The 22360-nt window shown below is 43.5% G+C and overlaps 1 protein-coding gene across 4 annotated transcripts in view; it reads right to left on the reverse strand.

Annotated features, from left to right (window-relative positions):
• Nucleotides 1-11852, reverse strand: part of ZBTB8A (zinc finger and BTB domain containing 8A) — a 33985-nt gene extending 22133 nt beyond the window's left edge. The window contains exons 1-2 of one of the 4 annotated variants that reach the window (XM_044286672.1): nucleotides 11676-11852; nucleotides 2028-2149 (exon numbers count right to left, since the gene is read on the reverse strand). In XM_044286672.1, coding sequence (XP_044142607.1) covers nucleotides 2028-2089 — 62 coding nt within the window. In that variant the 5' untranslated portion in view covers nucleotides 2090-2149; nucleotides 11676-11852. Of the gene's footprint in view, nucleotides 1-2027; nucleotides 2150-10991; nucleotides 11066-11616; nucleotides 11646-11675 lie in introns of those variants that run through there. The other 3 variants (XM_044286673.1, XM_044286674.1, XM_044286675.1) reach the window with 3 other exon arrangements.
• Between the last annotated feature and the right edge of the window lie 10508 nt (nucleotides 11853-22360).

Consider the following 22360-nt stretch of genomic DNA (forward strand, 5'->3'; position numbering starts at 1 on the left):
GCGTTTTTTTCTGGATCCAGCAGGGCTCAGCAAAAACTCTTCCGTTACTGATAATACAACCGCCTGCATCCATTATGAATGGATCCGGTTGTATTATCTTTAACATAGCCAATTTAACCTATTGTGTCAGAGAAAACAGATCCGTGCCCATTGACTTGCATTGTGGGTCATGCCATCATGCTGTTTTGCTCCGCATCCCATGACAGAAAGAAAATCGCAAGTTGCTGTGGTTCGCTCTCTGGTATGAGCAAAGCAACCAAACGGAATGCATTTTGGAGCATTCCATTCTGTTCAGTTACGTTTTGTCCCCAATGACACAGAATAGGGACAAAACGGAAGCGTTTTTCTCCGGTATTGAGATCCTATGACGGCTCTCAATACCGGAAAAGCGAAACGCTAGTGTGAAAATAGCCTTATACTGACATAATGCCAATAGTACAATGCATTAGATCCAAGGTCAGGCAAGGACACACAGCATTATAAATAATTGTAAGGGCTCATGCACGCGAACATATTTTTGGTACACATCTGATCCACATTCTTTGTGGGTCTGATGTGGACCCATTCACTTCAACGGGCCGCATTTACTTCCATTCTGTTCCAGCCGCAAAATTATAGAACAGGTTATATTCCTGTCCGCATTACGGAGAAGGATAGGCCTGTTGTACTAGGAGCTGGTCGTTATTGTGCGCATGAGCCCTAATTGCTGTGTGTGGTCCTGTCACAGAGCGAGTTTCCTGCAGGGGACATGCTCATCTGAAATTAGCCTAAAAGTTGCAAAAGTTTTGCATCAGGTGACTGAACGCCTGGCCTGATGTAGCTGTGGTGAGGGGGTGGAAGGGGGACTACGTCAGAATGCAATTGTGCATCGGCATTTCCTAATTGCCAAATACCACTAACCTAATTAAAGGGGTTGGCTGGCTTCCTATGCTGACCTATCCAATATCAGATCGGTGGGGGTCTGATGCCCGCCACCCCCGCCGATCAGCTGTTTGAAGAGAACACAGCACTCCTGTGAGAGCTGCATTCTCTTTGCCGTCGACATTGTAGCAGCAAGCAGGTGTAATTACAGCTCCTCTATCCCATTCACTTCAGTGGGAAGGAGCACTGGAGTAAGGCAAGGGCTACACGACAACACATAAGGCACAACTACACTGCAACATGTGTCGTGTGACATTGATGTTGCGCAACAATTTTATAATAATAGTCTATGGTGTCGCACTGCAACATGCTGCGGCTGCGACAGTCGCAGAAAAATCCATCTTGGATAGATTTTTTTGCTACTGTCGTGTCGCAGTCACAGCATGTCACAGTGCGACACCGTAGAATATCATTTTATAAAAATTGTCGTGCAACATTGGTGCGACACATGTCGTCGTGTAGCACTAGCCTAGGTGGGATGGAGGAGCTGTAATTACACCTGCTCCCTTCTGTGATAGCGAGCAGGTAAACAGTGAGAAGAACACAGTGCTCACTCAAGCACTGTGTTCTCTACAAATAGCTGATTGGCGGGGGCGCACAGAGTCGGACCCTTGTCAATCTGATTTTGATGGCCTAGTCTGAGGATGTCGCCAATAGGAAACTTTCCAACCCTTTTAAGGATCCGGTTGTATTTTGTCTTCTATAGACAGATCCACCATGAACACCATTGAAAGTCAATGGGGGACGGATCAGTTTTCTATTGTGTCTTGTTCCACAGCACATCGCGGACAGAAAAACACTGCTTGCAGCATTTTTCTGTCCGCTATGGGGACGCAACCAAACGGAACGAAATGCATTTTAGTGCATTCAGTTTCGTTCAGTTCAGTTTTGTCCCCATTGACAATGAATGGGGACAAAACTGAAGTGTTTTCTTCCGCTATTGAGATCCGTCGCGGAATTGAAAACGCTAATGTGAAATAGCCTAAGCTCCATTCTACACTTTTATAAATTACTTTCCACAAGTGCACTAATTTTAACACACACTTTTAAGGGCCAGGTCACAGGGCCAATTTTTTTCTGTGTAATTTTGACGCAGACAGCCGTACCGAAATTCTGCCGGCGGCCACTTGCTTTCTCCGTGTGCTGTCCGCATGCATTCCTGCCCCATAGAGAATGAATTCCGCAATTTGCAGAATGCGGACCCATTCTACGGACGTGTGAATGGAGCCTGAGAAGAGGAAAATATGTATTAGGCCTCTTTCACACAAACGTATCTTTTTCTGTTTCTGTTCCGTTTTTGCGGAACCATTCATTTCAATGGTTCCGGAAAAAAACGGAATGTACTCCGTGTGCTTTCCGTATTTCCGTTCCGCTAAAGTATAGAACTTGTCCTATTATTGTCTGCAAATAACGTTCCGTCGCTCCATTCAAGTCAATGGGGCTGCAAAAAAATATGGAATGCATATTGAACACATCCGTATGTCATCCGTATTTTGCGGATCCATGCCCACTTTGCCCATGTGTTTACCGTTTACAAACATTACAGTAATGATTACAAATTTTATGTCTCCGTTTGCGATCCGCAAACAGCGGATCGCATACGGAAACCATACGGAGATGTTTTTGCGGAAATAGGGAACGGAAACACAACGGAAACAAAAAAAGGAACAACGGATCTGTGAAAAACAGACCGCAAAATACAGAAAAATACATACAGTCGTGTGCAAGAGGCCTTAAAGGGATTTTCTGAATAAAAAAAAAGGTAAAGGGCGAGGAAAGTACTATAATAATCATCAAGTAATCATCACATCACTCTGCTCCAGAGGTACTATGACTGCCGTGGTGACATACCAATAGCTGGCCTCACAGGCCTTGTACTGTATATCGCCAGGACTGGCGGCAAGGACGTCATCACTGCCGCCAAGAACATTACATCATGAGATCGGAGCTGCTGCTCTGGAGTGAAGGGGGTTCAAAATGGTGGGTATAACTTATTTCCATCTTTTTATTTTTTTTAACAGTGCTCCTTCTTTTTTTCGGACAACCTCTTTAACATACGTCCACCACAGAAATTCAGCAGTGGGCTTCGGTAAAGTCTGCTGCCGCAAAAAAAGACCTGAAATAGGTTTTTGCATTGCAAAGGTTGACAGCTATGGGTAAAATCTGCGGGATAAACTGACATGCTACAGAATAAGGCCTCCTGCACACGACCGTTTTTTTCCCCCCCGTTTACGGGACCTTTTTTTTGCGTTACGTATACGATACCATTCATTTCAATGGTTCCGCCAAAAAATGGAATGTACTCCGTAGGCATTCCGTATTTCCGTTCTGTTGAAAGATAGAACATGTCCTATTATTGCCCGCAAACACGTTCCGTGGCTCCATTCAAGTCAATGGGCCGCAAAAAAAGAAACGGAACACATACCGTACTCCGTATGTCTTCCGTATCTGTTCCGTTTTTGCGGAACCATCTATTGAATGTTATAATGTTATGCCCAGCCCAATTTTTTCAATGTAATTACTGTATACTGTATATGCCATACGGAAAAATGGAACGGAAACACAGCCGAAACAAAAAAACGGAACAACCGATCCGTGAAAAACGGACCGCAAAACACTAAAGAAGCCATACGGTCGTGTGCACTGTGCAGGAGGCCTAAGTGCCTGCAGAACAAGTCCGTTCCGGGTTTTCTCTGTAGCATGTGGATGAGATTTCTGAAAGTCTTATCCACCTTCATTCATGTCTGCACCTGTTTTTAGGTGTAAAAAATGCCGTTTTAGAATGTCTTATTTTTTTTGTTGCATTTACTACTGAAAATGCGCCTGTTTTGGAGGCATTTGCACTCTGTTTGTCTATTTTGATATTATTTATTTTTTTACCGATTCAGAAGTTTTCTAACTTTTGCACCTATTTTCCAACCTATTTATGTAGGTGTGCCTTTTTTTGCGCCTGATTTAGTCACAAAAACTTAAAAAGTTGCATTTTCATGGGGAAGTGCACCTGTTTTCAGCTCACTGGCACATTTTCTAGCGCAAACTAGAACCCTGCTTAGGAGTATAAATATAGGAGACAATGCCTTTTATATTATATTATATATACAGTCAGGTCCATAAATATTGGGACATGGACACAATTCTATTATTTTTGGCTCTATACACCACCACAATGGATTTGAAATGAAACAAACAAGATGTGCTTTACCTGCAGACTGTCAGCTTTAATTTGAGGGTATTTACATCCAAATCAGGTGAACGGTGTAGGAATTACAACAGTTTGCATATGTGCCTCCCACTTGTGAAGGGACCAAAAGTAATGGGACAGAATAATAATCATAAATCAAACTTTCACTTTTTAATACTTGGTTGCAAATCCTTTGCAGTCAATTACAGCCTGAAGTCTGGAACGCATAGACATCACCAGACGTTGGGTTTTATCCCTGGTGATGCTCTGCCAGGCCTCTACTGCAACGGTCTTCAGTTCCTGCTTGTTCTTGGGGCATTTTCTCTTCAGTTTTGTCTTCAGCAAGTGAAATGCATGCTCAATTGGATTCAGGTCAGGGGATTGACTTGGCCATTGCATAACATTCCACTTCTTTCCCTTAAAAAACTCTTTGGTTGCTTTTGCAGTATGCTTTGGGTCATTGTCCATCTGCACTGTGATGTGCCGTCCAATGAGTTCTGAAGCATTTGGCTGAATATGAGCAGATAATATTGCCCGAAACACTTCAGAATTCATCCTGCTGCTTTTGTCAGCAGTCACATCATCAATAAAACAAGAGAACCAGTTCTATTGGCAGCCATACATGCCCACGCCATGACACTACCACCACCATGCTTCACTGATGAGGTGGTATGCTTGGGACCATGAGCAGTTCCTTTCCTTCTCCATACTCTTCTCTTCCCATCACTCTGGTACAAGTTGATCTTGGTCTCATCTGTCCATAGGATGTTGTTCCAGAACTGTGAAGGCTTTTTTAGATGTCGTTTGGCAAACTCTAATCTGGCCTTCCTGTTTTTGAGGCTCACCAATGGCCATCTTGTGGTGAACCCTCTGTATTCACTCACTCTGGTGAAGACTTCTCTTGATTGTTGACTTTGACACACATACACCTACCTCCTGGAGAGTGTTCTTGATCTGGCCAACTGTTGTGAAGGGTGTTTTCTTCACCAGGGAAAGAATTCTTCGGTCAGCCACCACAGTTGTTTTCCGTGCTCTTCCGGGTCTTTTGATGTTGCTGAGATCACCGGTGCGTCAAGTTTGCCATGCAAATGATAGGAAAAAAAACAGACGCGGATGACAATCTTGTGTGCCTCCGCGTTTTTTCACGGTCCCATTGACTTGAATAAGTCTGTGAACCATTTTCCGTGAAAAAAATAGGACAGGTTATATTTTTTTGACGTACTGGAACCACGGATCATGGACAAGGATGACAAACGGTGCATTAGACGAGTTTTCAACTGACCCATTGAAAGTCAATGGGTCCACAGAAAATCACGAAAAACGGAACAACGAACACGGAATGAAACAACGGTCGTGTGCATGAGGCCAAATGATGGCTTGCTTCACTGATAGTGACAGCTCTTTAGATCTCATCTTGAGAGTTGACAGCAACATATTCCAAATGCAAATAGCACACTTGAAATGAACTCTGGACCTTTTGGCCTCTTTCACACGGGCGTCAGTTTTTTTTGCCCGGGTGCGTTGCGGGAAAATGCGCGATTTTCCCGCGCGAGTGCAAAACATTGTCATGCGTTGCACTCGCGTGAGAAAAATCGCGCATGTTTGGTACCCAAACCCGAACTTCTTCACAGAAGTTCGGGCTTGGGATTGATGTTCTGAAGATTGTATTATTTTCCCTTATAACATGGTTATAAGGGAAAATAATAGCATTCTGAATACAGAATGCATAGTAAACCAGCGCTAGAGGGGTTAAAAAATAAAAATAAAAAATTTAACTCACCTTGATCCACTTGATCGCGAAGCTGGCATCTCCTTGTGTCTCCTCTGCGCTGAGCGGCTGAAAAGGACCTGGGATGAGCTGCTCCATTAAATACAGGTTAAGGACCTTCGATGACGTCACTCCGGTCATCACATGGTACGTCACATGATCTTTTACCATGGTGATTCACCATGGTAAAAGACCATGTGATGACCGGAGTGACGTCATCGAAGGTCCTTAACCGATATTTAATGGAGCAGCTCACCCCAGGTCCTGTTCATCAGCAGAGGAGACACAAGGAGATGCCGGGCTTCGCGATCAAGTGGACTAAGGTGAGTTAAATTATTTTTTATTTTTTTTTAACCCCTCTAGCGCTGGTTTACTATGCATTCTGTATTCAGAATGCTATTATTTTCCCTTATAACCATGTTATAAGGGAAAATAATAATGATCGGGTCCCCATCCCGATCGTCTCCTAGCAACCGTGCGTGCAAATCGCACGGCATCCGTACTTGCTTGCGGATGCCATCCGATTTTCACACACCCCATTCATTTCTATGGGGCCTGCGTCACGTCGAAATCGGACAATATAGAGCATGCTGCGATTTCAACTGAACGCACAAGTGATGCGTTAAAAACAACGCTCATGTGCACAGCCCCATAGAAATGAATGGGTCAGGATTTAGTGCGGGTGCCATACGTTCGCCGCACGGATCGCACCCGCACGGAAAACTCGCCCGTGTGAAAGGGGCCTTTATCTGCTCATTGTAATTGGGATAATGAGGGAATAACACACACCTGGCCATGGAACAGCTGAGAAGCCAATTGTCCCATTACTTTTGGTCCCGTAACAAGTGGGAGGCACATATGCAAACTGTTCTAATCCCTACACCGTTCACCTGATTTAGATGTAAATACCCTCAAATTAAAGCTGACGGTCTGCAGGTAAAGCACACCTTGTTCGTTTCATTTCAAATCCATTGTGGTGGTGTATAGAGTCTTTTTATATAGTGTATGTAAACTTCTGGTTTCAACTGTATATAACCTATATACTCGATTTATAACCAGATTAGACATTGGGGTTATCTCTGTCAGCCCCTTGGACTATTCCATTTTCTCATATCCCATTTTTCCCACTTGTATCTCACCATTTAAGGGCTTCTGTCACCCCCCAAACAGCAATTTTCAGTTTTGGACTTAATATATTTGCCAATGTACGTAGATTCTATATATACCCCTCTTACCTCTGGCTGTGCTGTAATTTCAGTAAAAATCATACTTTTGTGATATGCAAATTTCTTCACTACCAGCAAGTTGGGTGGACTTGCTGGTAGCTGCCGCATCCTCGGTCTGAAAAAACGCCCCCTCCTCCACTTGATTGACCAGGTCAGCGAGCGCTCTCATCCTCCAGCTGGCCCTGCCTGCAGCTCAAATCCCGCGCCTGCGCCGTAATGGTCCTCATTCGGCACAGGCACTCTGAGATAAGGACACTCGCTTGGCTGCTCCTTCCTCAGGGCGCCTGTGCTGATAACGTCAGCCCTACACCTGGAGGATGAGAGCGCTCGCTGGCCCTGTCAATCAAGTGGAGGAGGGGGCGTTTTTTCAGACCGAGGATGCGGCGGCTACCAGCAAGTCCACCCAACTTGCTGGTAGTGAAGAAATTTGCATATCACAAAAGTACGATTTTTACTGAAATTACAGCACAGCCAGAGGTAAGAGGGGTATATATGGAATCTGCGTACATTAGCAAATATATTAAGTCCAAAACTGAAAATTGCTGTTTGGGGGGTGACAGAAGCCCTTTAACCACTTCAGCCCCCCTAGCTTAAACCCCCTTAATGACCAGACCACTTTTTACACTTCTGCACTACACTACTTTCACCGTTTATTGCTCGGTCATGCAACTTACCACCCAAATGAATGTTGCCTCCTTTTCTCCTCACTAATAGAGCTTTCATTTGGTGGTATCTCATTGCTGCTGACATTTTTACTTTTTTTTTTATATTAATCGAAATTTTTTGCAAAAAAAAAAGACATTTTTCACTTTCTGTTGTAAAATTTTTCAATTAAAATTACATTTCTATATACATTTTACTCTAAATTTATTGTTCTACATGTCTTTGATAAAAAAAATGCAATAAGTGTATATTTATTGGTGTTTCCTGAGGTTCTACAATGCCCAGACAGTGGAAACACCCCACAAATGACCCCATTTCAGAAAGTAGACACCCTAAGGTATTCGCTGATGGGCATAGTGAGTTCATGGAGGTTTTATTTCTGTCACAAGTTAGCGGAAAATGTTTTTTTGTTATTTTTTTCTTACAAAGACTCATATTCCACTAACTTGTGACAAAAAATAAAAAGTTACATGAACTTACCATACCCCTCACGGAATACCTTGGGGGTGTCTTCTTTCCAAAATGGGGTCACTTGTGGGGTATTTATACTGCCCGGGCATTTTAGGGGACCTAAAGCGTGAGAAGTAGTTTGGAATCCAAATGCGTAAAAAATGCCCTGTGAAATCCTAAAGGTGCTCTTTAGAATTTGGGCCCCTTTGTGCACCTAGGCTGCAAAAAAGTGTCACACATGTGGTATCGCCGTACTCAGAAGAAGTAGGGCAATGTGTTTTGGGGTGTATTTTTACATATACCCATGCTGGGTGAGATAAATATTTCTGTAAAATGACAACTTTGTATAAAAAAAATGGGAAAAGTTGTCTTTTACAGAGATATTTATCTCGCCCAGCATGGGTATATGTAAAAATACAACCCAAAACACATTGCCCTACTTCTCCTGAGTACGGCGATACCACATGTGTGACACTTTTTTGCAGCCTAGGTGCGCAAAGGGGCCCAAATTCCAATGAGTATCTGTTAGGGGGGCATTTTTAGGCATTTGGATTCTCACACTTTAGGGCCCCTAAAATGCCAGGGCAGTATAAATACCCCACATGTGACCCCATTTTGGAAAGAAAACACCCCAAGGTATTCCATGAGGGGTATGGCGAGTTCCTAGAATATATATTTTTTTGGCACAAGTTAGTGGAAAATGATTTTGTAAGAGAAAAAAAAAAAACATTTTCCGCTAACTTGTGCCCAAAAATAAAAATATTCTAGGAACTCGCCATGCCCCTCACGGAATACCTTGGGGTGTCTTCTTTCCAAAATGGGGTCCCTTATGGGGTATTTATACTGCCCTGCCATTTTAGGGGCCCTAAAGCATGAGAAGAAGTCTGGAATATAAATGTCTAAAAATTTTTACGCATTTGGATTCCGTGAGGGGTATGGTGAGTTCATGTTAGATTTTATTTTTTGTCACAAGTTAGTGGAATATGAGACTTTGTAAGAAAAAAAATAATAATAATTCCGCTAACTTGTGCCAAAAAAAAAAAAAAAATCTTGTATGAACTCGCCATGCCCCTCAAAAGTGATCTTTTTATAGCGCCGCAGCGATTTTACGGTATTTTTGCAGTGATCAGAAAAAAATACAATTCTGTCACTGCGGTGGGGCGGACTGAACGCAAGTGTGTGCACAAGATCAGGCCTGATCGGGCGAACACTGCGTTTTTTGTAGAGCCTATAGAACTTGTCCTTTTCTTGTCTGCAATTGCGGACAAGAAAAGGCATTTTCTATATAGTTCTGGCAAAATGCGGAAAGCACATTGCCGGTGTCCGTGTTTTGCAGATCCGTGGTGTCTGTGTTTTACGGATCCGCAAAACTCATACGGACGTCTGAATGGAGCCTTACGGGGGGGGGGGGGGGGTGTAGTGTGGTGCTTGGTGCTACTTATTACAGAGCTGCCTGTGTCCTCTGGTGGTCGATCCAAGCAAAAGGGACCACCAGAGGACCAGCTAGCAGGTATATTAGACGCTGTTATCAAAACAGCGTCTGATATACCTTTCATGGGTTAAAAAAAAACAACGCATCTACAGCCTGCCAGCGAATGATCGCCGCTGGCAGGCTGTAGATCCACTGGTTTACCGTCCGATCCTGTGAATGCGCACTCCTGTGTCCGCGCGTTCATAGGAAATCTCGCCTCTCGCGAGAGGACGCATCAGAGCGTCCAGGAGGAACAACAGGGCCGCTGCCAGGACGCAATCCTGCGTTCGGCGGTCCTGAGCTGGTTAAGCACTACGGTACTTTTCTTCTAAGTATCACAAACCCACCTATAGTGGTTTGGCGCCTACATGTTGGTCTAAAAATGTTTTTGGCTGATTTGAGGTGGTACTGAGCCCTGTCCGTCAGGACTAAGTTACCAATCTTTTTTTTTGCCAGAACACCTTTTTCTTGTACTGAAAAAGAACCACCAGAGGTCAGACTAAGGGCTCGTTAGCACAAACGCATTTGGCGTTCCGTATACGGGCCGTTTTCTGCGTTCTGCATATGGTCCGTATACGGAACCATTCATTTCAATGGGTCTGCAAAAGACAACATTTATTTCAATGGGTCTTGCGGACAAGAATAGGCATTTCTATAATAGGCCTCCTGTTCCGTTCTGCAAATTGCGGAAGACACACGGGCGCCATCCATGTTTTGCGGATTGCAAAAAACAGCACGGTCGTGTGAACGAGGCCTAAGGGCTCATGCACGCGAACGTATTTTCTTTTCATGACTTTTTTTGCGGCCCATATGCGGAACAATTCATTTTAATGGGTCCGCAAAAAAACTAAGTTATTCCGTGTGCATTCCGTTTCCGTATGTCCGTTCCGCAAAATAATAGAACATGTCCTATTATTGACCGCATTACAGACAAGCATAGGACTGTTCTATTAGGGGCCAGCTGTTCCATTCCGCAAAATACGGAATGCACTCGGACGTCATCCACAGATCCGCAAAACACGGACACGGCAATGTGCGTTCCGCACATCGCCGGCACTAATAGAATATGCCTATTCTTGTCTGCGGACAAGAATAGGACATGTTCTATTTTTTTCCGGAGCTGGGCCGCACATTAATTATATTCAACCCTTACTCCAACCAGCACTGTTCTCTGCAACATGATTAGCTGCAGCAGTGACGTTCCGTACACCTGCACTTCACAGTGTCAATGGCGTCCAATTATTTAGCACTTGACTACTGCAGCCAACCACTGTCCTCAGTGACTGGCTGCACCATATACAGGCACATTACCGCTGCAGTTTGTAAACAGGACCTTTACACCACCCCGGGCACAGGGTATAACGGGTATTGATACTCCTGGTATAATGTGGCTCTTCCCATCCAGTCATCTCCTTCCTCCAATAAACACCACTGACACTTTACAATAGCTGTCACACACGCAATATGAAGCCTCTCGAAACAGGTCACTGATAGGCGGAGTAACATGTCAATCAAACCAACACTCAGCTTCTAACTCCAGCTCCTATTGGCTAATAGCTACGCCGGTAAAGGCGGGATCAAGAATGTGCATAGCGATTCGCTCCGCTATCTGTCACTCAAGGAGAGGCGGGACGTCAGCACCGTAGAAACGTAATAGGTAGCCGGTGCTGTCTATTTTATGCCACACCCTTACCGGGAGATCGGTGCCGGTATAGTTCTACTTCTATTTCCCGCCTTACTTTGCGTGCTGTATCTAATATTCATCCGTCATCTTTCATCCATCTGCCAGCCCATTTTTAGCGACCAGTGACCCGAAAAGCCAGTCACCCGTGCGGGTCTGCGGTCTATTACGCCCAAGCCTGCCTCCGATGTCCCTGTGATAGTCCTGCCTTGAATTCTGCTAAAAATTCACACACCCCGCCCGGACCCGGGTCACCTGAGTCGGTGCACTGTTCTGCTGGCTGCAGTGTTCCGACATCATGCAGATATACATACCGAAGACGCCACCCCCTTTCGGGCGTCTTTGTCTCTTCCGTTTTCCTTCTCACCCGCTTTTGATTTCGCCGGTGTTGTTTCCGTCGCCCGAATGTTCGGACAAAGACCCGTCACGTGACGACGCCCGAGGGCTGAGACTGTCTTAAAGGGGCCGCGCCTAAGGGGGGGTGTGCAAGACACCCGGAGGAGTGGCATGCCTCTGGTGACCCGAGGGGTGTGATGATGAAGCACGGAACGTTTTCTGCTCCAGTGTATCTGTACCTCTGCACCTGGTCCTGGACCAGACATCCCACACTGGCATGATGGGTAAAGCCAGTGCCACTCCAGCTGCTTAGAAGCTGCCAGTGCACTCTGGCATGCTAGGAGTTGTAGTCTCCTCTCCTCTGGATCCACACAGTAGGATCATAGGTTGGACCTGTGTAATAACTGGAGTCACTGGTTTCTGACCCGTGCCAATTTATGTGCATTTTTTGCTGCATATCCTCAATGTCTGATTGCGGTTCTTGGTGCCAATTTCACGTGGTTTGGCCGCAGATCTCATCTTTCCATTGAAAAGGCTGAAATCCGCAGCTAAAACCGCAAATGTTATTGACGTGCTGTGGATTCTAAAATCCACACCGCAGGTCAATTTCCACACGGAAAACATCTGCAACGTGTACAAGAGATTATAATACACTAAAACCTGCACGTATTCTGCGCCGTGGGCAGGTGGTCATAGACTTTGTGCTAAAGGCGAGTGACACGCAACTGACACACTTAAAGGGGCTCTCTACCAAGAGGAGCTATGACCTCTGTGTACAGCAGTATGGACAGAGCTGGTTCCCCCTTGAAGCAATGCGATGGCCACGTGGACCTGCTCAGGGTTTGGCCCCTTTCACACGAGCGGGTGCGATGCGTGACGTGAACGCATAGCGCCCGTGCTGAATCCTGACCCATTCATTTCCATGGGTCTGTGTACATGAGCGTTTTTTTCTTTTCACGCATCAGTTCTGTGTTGCGTGAGAATCGCAGCATGTTCTGAATTCTACGTTTTTCCCGCGGCCCTGGCCCCATAGAAGTGAATGGGGCTTCATTGAAAAACGCATTGCATCCGGAAGCAAGTGCGGATGCAATGCGTTTTTCACTGATGGTTGCTAGGAGATGTTTTTTGTAAACCTTCAGGTTTTTTTTTATCACGCGCGTGAAAAACCGAACCCAATCGCAGACAAAACTGACTGAACTTGCTTGCAAAATGGTGCGAGTTTCACTGAACGCACCCGGAGCCAGTCCGTCACGCTCGTGTGAAATAGGCCTTACATAGAGTTGTTTGATGATCTTAATCCTTATCTGCTGGAAATCAGTGTTTTTTTGTTTTTTAAAGTACAAACCAGGATCGTGGGCTCCTTACCTTTGCACGGTCTGACTGAGGCCATCTGTTCTGAAGACACTAGATGGAGCTTCTCCCTGCACAGTCTGGAGGACTTGGTGCAGCTACGTCCAGTATTACAGGTCCTTCTAAAAAAATTAGCATATTGTGATAAAGTTCATTATCTTCTGTAATGTACTGATAAACATTAGACTTTCATATATTTTAGATTCATTACACACCAACTGAAGTAGTTCAAGCCTTTTATTGCTTTAATATTGATGATTTTGGCATACAGCTCATGAAAACCCAAAATTCCTATTAAAAAAAATTAGCATATTTCATCTGACTAATAAAAGAAAAGTGTTTTTAATACAAAAAAAGTCAACCTTCAAATAATTATGTTCAGTTCTGCACTCAATACTTGGTCGGGAATCCTTTTGCAGAAATGACTGCTTCAATGCGGCGTGGCATGGAGGCAATCAGCCTGTGGCACTGCTGAGGTGTTATGGAGGCCCAGGATGCTTCGATAGCGGCCTTAAGCTCATCCAGAGTGTTGGGTCTTGCGTCTCTCAACTTTCTCTTCTCTATGGGGTTCAGGTCAGGAGAGTTGGCAGGCCAATTAAGCACAGTAATACCATGGTCAGTAAACCATTTACCAGTGATTTTGGCACTGTGAGCAGGTGCCAGGTCGTGCTGAAAAATGAAATCTTCATCTCCATAAAGCTTTTCAGCAGATGGAAGCATGAAGTGCTCCAAAATCTCCTGATAGCTAGCTGCATTGACCCTGCCCTTGATAAAACACAGTGGACCAACACCAGCAGCTGACATGGCACCCCAGACCATCACTGACTGTGGGTACTTGACACTGGACTTCAGGCATTTTGGCATTTCCCTCTCCCCAGTCTTCCTCCAGACTCTGGCACCTTGATTTCCGAATGACATGCAACAGTCCAGTGCTGCTTCTCTGTAGCCCAGGTCAGGCGCTTCTGCTGCTGTTTCTGGTTCAAAAGTGGCTTGACCTGGGGAATGCGGCACCTGTAGCCCATTTCCTGCACACGCCTGTGGATGTTTCTACTCCAGACTCAGTCCACTGCTTCCGCAGGTCCCCCAAGGTCTGGAATCGGTCCTTCTCCACAATCTTCCTCAGGGTCCGGTCACCTCTTCTCGTTGTGCAGCGTTTTCTGCCACACTTTTTCCTTCCCACTGAGGTGCCTTGATACAGCACTCTGGGAACAGCCTATTCGTTCAGAAATTTCTTTCTGTGTCTTACCCTCTTGCTTGAGGGCGTCAATGATGGCCTTCTGGACAGCAGTCAGGTCGGCAGTCTTACCCATGATTGCGGTTTGGAGTAATGAACCAGGCTGGGAGTTTTTAAAGAGAACCTTTTCATGATATGCTAATTTTTTTAGATAGGAAATTTGGGTTTTCATGAGCTGTATGCCAAAATCATCAATATTAAAACAATAAAAGGCTTGAACTACTTCAGTTGTGTGTAATGAATCTAAAATATATGAAAGTCTAATGTTTATCAGTACATTACAGAAGATAATGAACTTTATCACAATATGCTAATTTTTTTAGAAGGACCTGTATATAGTTAAATGCGGGCACTTTCTGCTATGGATTGTGAGGGGAGTTGCATCAGCCCGACCCCTGGTTATCAGCTAATTGCTGGGGGGATAGGCTGCCTCAGTAAACAGTGGTGTCCATACTGGAGAGGATATCCCACTCAGGAGGCCTCTCTAAATACTGTAATTACACTGGTGCTGTCCTAACTGGATAAGGCCACATTCACACTTTGTTTTCCGTTCTTCCGATTCATTAGAGGAACAGAAAAAAAAAAAATGGATCCTTTCTTTTGACCATCCGTTGTCCTCATTTTGCATCTGTTTTTGTCAGTTCCATCAGATATCTGGTATTTTAGAAAAAGTACTGCATGGAAAACCTTTTCTCCTGTTTAGGCCTCGCGGAACAGCAGGTCTGGCTTTAAGTAGTCCTAGCCTTGTCCGTGATGTGGACAAAAATGACATGTTCTATTTATTTTTTTGCGGGGCCGCAGAACATGTCCCCGCATCTTTTGCGGCCTCGTTGAAGTGAATGGGTCTGCATCCCAGCTGCGGACCCAAACAACATTTGTGTGCATGAGGCGTGAAGTAATGCATCTCTGACTGAACTGAGAAAAATCAATGCAAAATGAGCACAACAGATGCTCAAAATGAAGGATTTGTTTTTTTGTTGTTTTTTTTTCTGTTCTTCTGATGGATCATAAGAACGGAAAACAAAATGGTAATGGGAACATGGCCTAAAAGGGGTTTTCCCGTTAGGTAAACTTATTTCTAAAAACTGTAGCAATGTAGTATTACATGATATCTATGCCACAATGGGAACAATTCGTCATAGCCCATTTTCACCCTAGCCACTAGAGGCTGGGTCCTTGGTGGGGAGACCCCGACCACCCCCCCCCACCACACACACATTTATGACCTTCATATGCCCTAGAAGAGAATAAAAAAAAGGATTGTCTGGCCATGTAGAGACAGAGGTTCTAAGCACCAAATAACCCATACCCACTCAAACTAAGAAGGGCATCTTGGATTTTTACATATATTTTTATTTAAAAATAATAATTATGTTATTGTCCAAGGTCAATAGTGTGTCACGGACTAAGTGCTTTTCAGAATGGGGCTATTGATTTAACACCTTAAGGACCCGGCCATTTTTTGCAAATCTGACATGTATCACTTAATATGCTGATAAATTTAAAACGCTTTTACTTATCCAGGGCATTCTGAGACTGTTTTCTCGTCACGTATTGTACTTCATGACAGTGGTAAAATGGAGTAAAAAAAATTTAATTAGTACATTTTCAAATTTCAAAGCAAGGGTTAACAGCCAAACTAAACTCAATATTTATGGCCCTGATTTACAGAAACACCCCATATGTGGTCGTAAACTACTGTATGGCCACAGGGCATTGCGCAGAAGGAAAGGAACGCCATACGGTTTTTGGAAGGCAGATTTTGCTGGACTGTTTTTTTTTGACACCATGTCCCATTTGAAGCCCCCCCTGATGTACCCCTAGAGTAGAAACTCCAAAAAAGTGACTACACCCCTCAAGGTATACAAAACTGATTTCACAAGCTTTGTTTACCCTTTAGGTGTTCCACAAGAATTAATGAAAAATAGAGCTACAATTTCACTTTTTTGGCAGATTTTCCATTTTAACCACTTCAACCCCCCTAGCTGAAACACCCTTAATGACCAGGCCACTTTTTACACTTCTGCCCTACACTACTTTCACCGTTTATTGCTCAGTCATGCAACTTACCACCCAAATGAATTTTACCTCCTTTTCTTCTCACTAATAGAGCTTTAATTTGGTGGTATTTCATTGCTGCTGACATTTTTACTTTTTTTGTTATTAATCAAAATTTAACGAAATTTTTCAGTTATAAAATTTTTCCCCAAAAAATGACATCTATATATAAATTTTTCCCTAAATGTATTGTTTTACATGTCTTCGATACTAAAAAAATGGTTTGGGTAAGGCTGAGTTCACACGGGCGAGATTTCCGCGCGGGTGCAATGCAGTAGGTGAACGCATTGCACCTGCACTGAATCCTGACCCATTCATTTCAATGGGTCTGTGTACATGAGCGTTGTTTTTCATGCATCACTTCTGCAATGCTTTAAAATCGCAGCATGTTCTATATTCTGCGTTTTTCACGCAGCCCTGGCTCCATAGAAGTGAATGGGGCTGCGTTAATAACGCATTGCATCTGCAAGCAAGTGCGGATGCAATGCGTTTTTCACTGATGGTTGCTAGGAGATGTTGTTTGTAAACCTTCAGTTTTTTATCACGCGCGTGAAAAAAGCATCAAAACGCATTGCACCCGCGCGGAAAAAACTGAACAACTAAACGCAATTGCAGCCAAAACTGACTGAACTTGCTTGCAAAATGGTGCGAGTTTAACTGAACGCACCCTGAACGCATCCGGACCAAATCTGTCACGCTCGTGTGAACTCAGCCTAAGGCTACTTTCACACCTGCGTTTAGGTGCGGATCCGTCTGGTATCTGCACAGACGGATCCGCACCTATAATGCAAACGCTTAGATCCGTTCAGAACGGATCAGTTTGCATTACCATGAACCAAAAAAAATATATATATATTTTTTTTTTTCATGATAGTGCAAACGGATCCGTTTTGACTTTACATTGAAAGTCAATGGGGGACGGATCAGTTTGAAAATTGAGCCATACTGTGTCAACTTCAAACGGATCCATCCCCATTGACTTACATTGTAAGTCTGGACGGATCCGTTTGCCTCCGCACGGCCAGGCGGACATCCGAACGCTGCAAGCAGCGTTCGGGTGTCCGTCTGCTGAGCGGAGGACAAACGGTGCCAGACTGATGCATTCTGAGCGGATCCGCATCCACTCAGAATGCATTAGGGCTGGACGGATCCGTTCGGGGACGCTTGTGAGAGCCTTCAAACGGAATTCACAAGCGGAGCCCCGAACGCAAGTGTGAAAGTAGCCTTAAAGTTATAGCGTTTACAAACTATGGTACAAAAATGTGAATTTCCGCAAATTGAAGCAACTCTGACTTTCTGAGCACCTGTCATGTTTCCTGAGGTTCTACAATGCCCAGACAGTAGAAAACCCCCACAAATGACCCCATTTCGGAAAGTAGACACCCTAAGGTATTCGCTGATGGGCATAGTGAGTTCATAGAACTTTTTATTTTTTGCCACAAGTTAGCGGAAAATGATGAATTTTTTTTATTTCCTTACAAAGTCTCATATTCCACTAACTTGTGACAAAAAATAAAAACTTCCATGAACTCACTATGCCCATCATGAAATACCTTGGGGTGTCTTCTTTCCAAAATGGGGTCACTTGTGGGGTAGTTATACTGCCCTGGCATTTTAGGGGCCCAAATGCGTGCAAAGTAGTTTGAAATAAAAATCTGTAAAAAATGGCCGGTGAAATCCGAAAGCTGCTCTTTGGAATGTGGGCCCCTTTGCCCACCTAGGCTGCAAAAAAGTGTCACACATGTGGTATCGCCGTACTCAGGAGAAGTTGGGGAATGTGTTTTGCGGTGTCATTTTACATATACCCATGCTGGGTGAGATAAATATCTTGGTCAAATGCCAACTTTGTATAAAAAAATGGGAAAAGTTGTCTTTTGCCGAGATATTTATCTCACCCAGCATGGGTATATGTAAAATGACACCCCAAAACACATTCCCCAACTTCTCCTGAGTACGGCGATACCACATGTGTGATACTTTTTTGCAGCCTAGATGCGCAAAGGGGCCCAAATTCCTTTTAGGAGGGCATTTTTAGACATTTGGATCCCAGCCTTCTTCTCACGCTTTCGGGCCCCTAAAATGCCAGGGCAGTATAAATACCCCACATGTGACCCCATTTTGGAAAGAAGACACCCCAAGGTATTCAATGAGGGGCATAGCGAGTTCATAGAAATTATTTTTGTTTGGCACAAGTTAGCGGAAATTGTTTTTTTTTTTAAAATTTTCTCACAAAGTCTCCCTTTCCGCTAACTTGGGACAAAAATGTCAATCTTTCATGGACTCAATATGCCTCTCACGGAATACCTTGGGGTGTCTTCTTTCCGAAATGGGGTCACATGTGGGGTATTTATACTTCCCTGGCATTTTAGGGGCCCTAAAGCGTGAGAAGAAGTCTGGAATATAAATGTCTAAAAAATTTTACGCATTTGGATTCCGTGAGGGGTATGGTGAGTTCATGTGAGATTTTTTTTTTTGACACAAGTTAGTGGAATATGAGACTTTGTAAGAAAAAACTAAAAAAATATAAAATCAATTTCCGCTAACTTGTGCCAAAAAAATGGAGGCATCCATGGATCGGATCCGCAAAACACATACGGACGTCTGAATGGAGCCTTACAGGGGGGTGATCAATGACAGGGGGGTGATCAGGGAGTCTATATGGGGTGATCACCCCCCTGTAAGGCTCCATTCAGACGTCCGTATGTGTTTTGCGGATCCGATCCATGGATGTGTGGATCCGTAAAACACATACGGGCGTCTGAATGGAGCCTGACAGGGGGTGATCAATGACAGGGGGGTGATCAGGGAGTCTATATGGGGTGATCAGGGGTTCATAAGGGGTTAATAAGTGACAAAGGGGGGGTGTAGTGTAGTGGTGGTTGGTGCTACTTTACAGAGCTACCTGTGTCCTCTGGTGGTCGATCCAAACAAAAGGGACCACCAGAGGACCAGGTAGCAGGTATACTAGACGCTGTTATCAAAACAGCGTCTTAATATATCTGTTAGGGGTTAAAAAAAAAAATAAAAAAATCGCATCTACAGCCTGCCAGCGAACGATCGCCGCTGGCAGGCTGTAGATCCTGTCTCTTACCGGCCGATCGTGTGAACGCGCACGCTCACAGGAAGTCACGCGTCTCGCGAGATGACACGCGACTCTGCCTGGGACAGCCGCCTCCGGACCGCGATCCTGCATTAGGCGGTCCGTAGGCAGTTAATCAATTTTTTCCAGTTACAAAGCAAGGGTTAACCAGCCAAACTAAACTCAATATTTATGGCCCCGATTCTGTAGTTTACAGAAAGACCCCATATGTGGTCGTAAACTGCTGTACGGGCACACGGCAGGAATGCCATACGGTTTTTGGAAGGCAGATTTTGCTGGACTGGTTTTTTGGCACCATGTCCCATTTGAAGCCCCTCTGGAGTAGAAACTCCAAAAAAGTGACCTCATTTTGGAAACTACGGGATAAGGTGGCAGTTTTGTTGGTACTAGTTTAGGGTACATATGATTTTTGGTTGCTTTATATTACACTTTTTGTGAGGCAAGGTAACAAGAAATAGCTGTTTTGGCACAGTTTAAATTTTTTGTTATTTACAACATTCATCTGACAGGTTAGATCATGTGGTATTTTTATAGAGCAGGTTGTCATGGACGCGACAATACCAAATATTGGATGTTTGTTTCAGTTTTACATAAAGCATTTTTGAAAAAAAATAAAATTGTGTCTTCATATTCTGAAAGCCGTAGTTTTATTTATTTTTTGGGCAACTAAGAGTCGCCCAAAAAATAAATAAAACTACGGCTTTCAGAATGAAGGGGCCCATTTTTTTCGGGATGAGATGACGGTTTGATTGGTACTATTATAGGGTGCATATGACTTTTCGATCACTTGCTATTACACATTTTTTACACTTTTTTTTTTTTAGAAACTCCCCCAAAAAAAGTTACCCCATTTTGGAAACTACAGGATAAGGTGGCAGTTTTGTTGGTACTATTTTAGGGTACATATGATTTTTGGTTGCTCTATATTACACTTATGTAACAAGAAATAGCTGTTTTGGCACCGTTTTTATTTTTGTTATTTACAACATTCATCTGTACTATTATGGGGCGCATATGACTTTTTGATCGCTTGCCATTACACTTTTTGTGATGTAAGGTGACAAAAAAAAAATGGCTTTTTTATTTTTTTACACAGTCTTTATTAAAAATTTTTACGGTGTTCACCTGAGGGCTTAGATCATGTGATATTTTTATAGAGCAGGTTATTATGGACGTGGTGATACCTAATATGTCTACTTTTTTTATTTACTTAAGTTTTACACAATAACAGCATTTACAATGCAAAACAAAAAAAACACGATGTTTTATCGGCTCCATATTCTGAGCCATAGTTTTTTTTATTTTTTAGGCGATTGTGTTAGGTAGGGGCTCATTTTTTGCGGGATGAGGTGACGGTTAGATTGGTACTATTTTGGCGGGCATACGCCTTTTTGATCGCTTGGTGTTGTACTTTTAGTGATGTAAGGTGACAACATTTCTTTTATTTAACAGTTTTTATTTTTTATAGCGTTCATCTGAGGGTTTAAGTCATGTGATCTGTTTATAGAGCCGATCGATACGGACGCGGAGATACCCAATACGTCTACTTTTCTTTTTTTCCTTATTTAAAAAAAAATGTTTTTTTGTACTTTATTTGTGGAAAATAACTTTTTTTTTTTCTTGAAACTTTTAAATTTGTTGGGGGGAAAACTTTATATTTCCAACTTTTTTTTTCACTTTTTTTTGTCCCACTTTGGGACTTCAATTTTTGGGTGTCTGATCCCCTTTACAATCCATTACAATACTTCTGTATTGGAATGCATTGGCTGTATGTGTAATACAGTGTGCATTACTCATACAGCTTCCTGCCTGTGAGATCCAGGGGGCTGGATCTTATAGGCTCTCCACCGGAAGGCAGCCCCGATGTCTAAGGAAGGCCTTGCGCTGCCTTCCATGCCATCGGGTCCCCATCACAGCAGCACGGGGACCCAATGGCAACACCGATCCCCGCCCGACATTGCACGTGTTGCGGTCAGCGGCACATGAAGGGTTAATTCGCTGGCATCAGTGATTTCACCGATGCCAGTGCATGCACTAGGGGTCCGCTTATCAGCTCCTGCACCCGCCTGATCCCCATGAAGTACATGTAAGTCATGGGTCCTTAACCCCTTAAGGACTCGGCCCTATTTCACCTTATGGACTTGGCAATTTTTTGCAAATCTAACCAGTGTCACTTTAAGTGCTGATAACTTTAAAATGCTTTGACTTATCCAGGCCATTCTGAGATTGTTTTTTCGTCACATATTGTACTTCATGACACTAGTAAAATGACGTAAAAAAAAATGCATTTTTATTTATAAATAGTTATTACTTTACATTCCCCATATGTCTACTTCATGTTTGGATCATTTTGGGAATGATATTTAAATTTTTGGGGGATGTTACAAGGCTTAGAAGTTTATAAGTAAATCTTGAAATTTTCAAAAACCCAATTTTTAGGGACCAGTTCAGGTCTGAAGTCACTTTGCGAGGCTTACATAATAGAAACCATGATGCCATTCTATAAACTACACCCCGCAAGGTATTCAAAACAGATTTTACAAATGTGGTTAACCCTTTAGGTGTTCCACAAGAGTTATTGGCAAATGGAGATGAAATTTTAGAATTACATTTTTTGGGCAAATTTTCCATTTTAATCCATTTTTCCCAGTAACAAAGCAAGGGGTTAACAGCCAAACAAAACTCAATATTTATGGCCCTGATTCTGTAGTTTACAGAAACACCCCATATGTGGTCGTAAACAGCTGTACCGGCACTTGGCAGGGCGCAGAAGGAAAGGAATGCCATACGGATTTTGCTGGACAGTTTTTTTTTTTTTACACCATGTCCCATTTGATGCACTTCCTAGAGTAGAAACTCCATAAAAGTGACCCCATTTTAGAAACTACGGGATAGGGTGGCATTATTGTTGGTACTAGTTT

The sequence above is a fragment of the Bufo gargarizans genome, chromosome 3, assembly GCF_014858855.1.
Source record: "Bufo gargarizans isolate SCDJY-AF-19 chromosome 3, ASM1485885v1, whole genome shotgun sequence".
In the NCBI taxonomy this organism is placed as follows: Eukaryota; Metazoa; Chordata; class Amphibia; order Anura; family Bufonidae; genus Bufo; species Bufo gargarizans.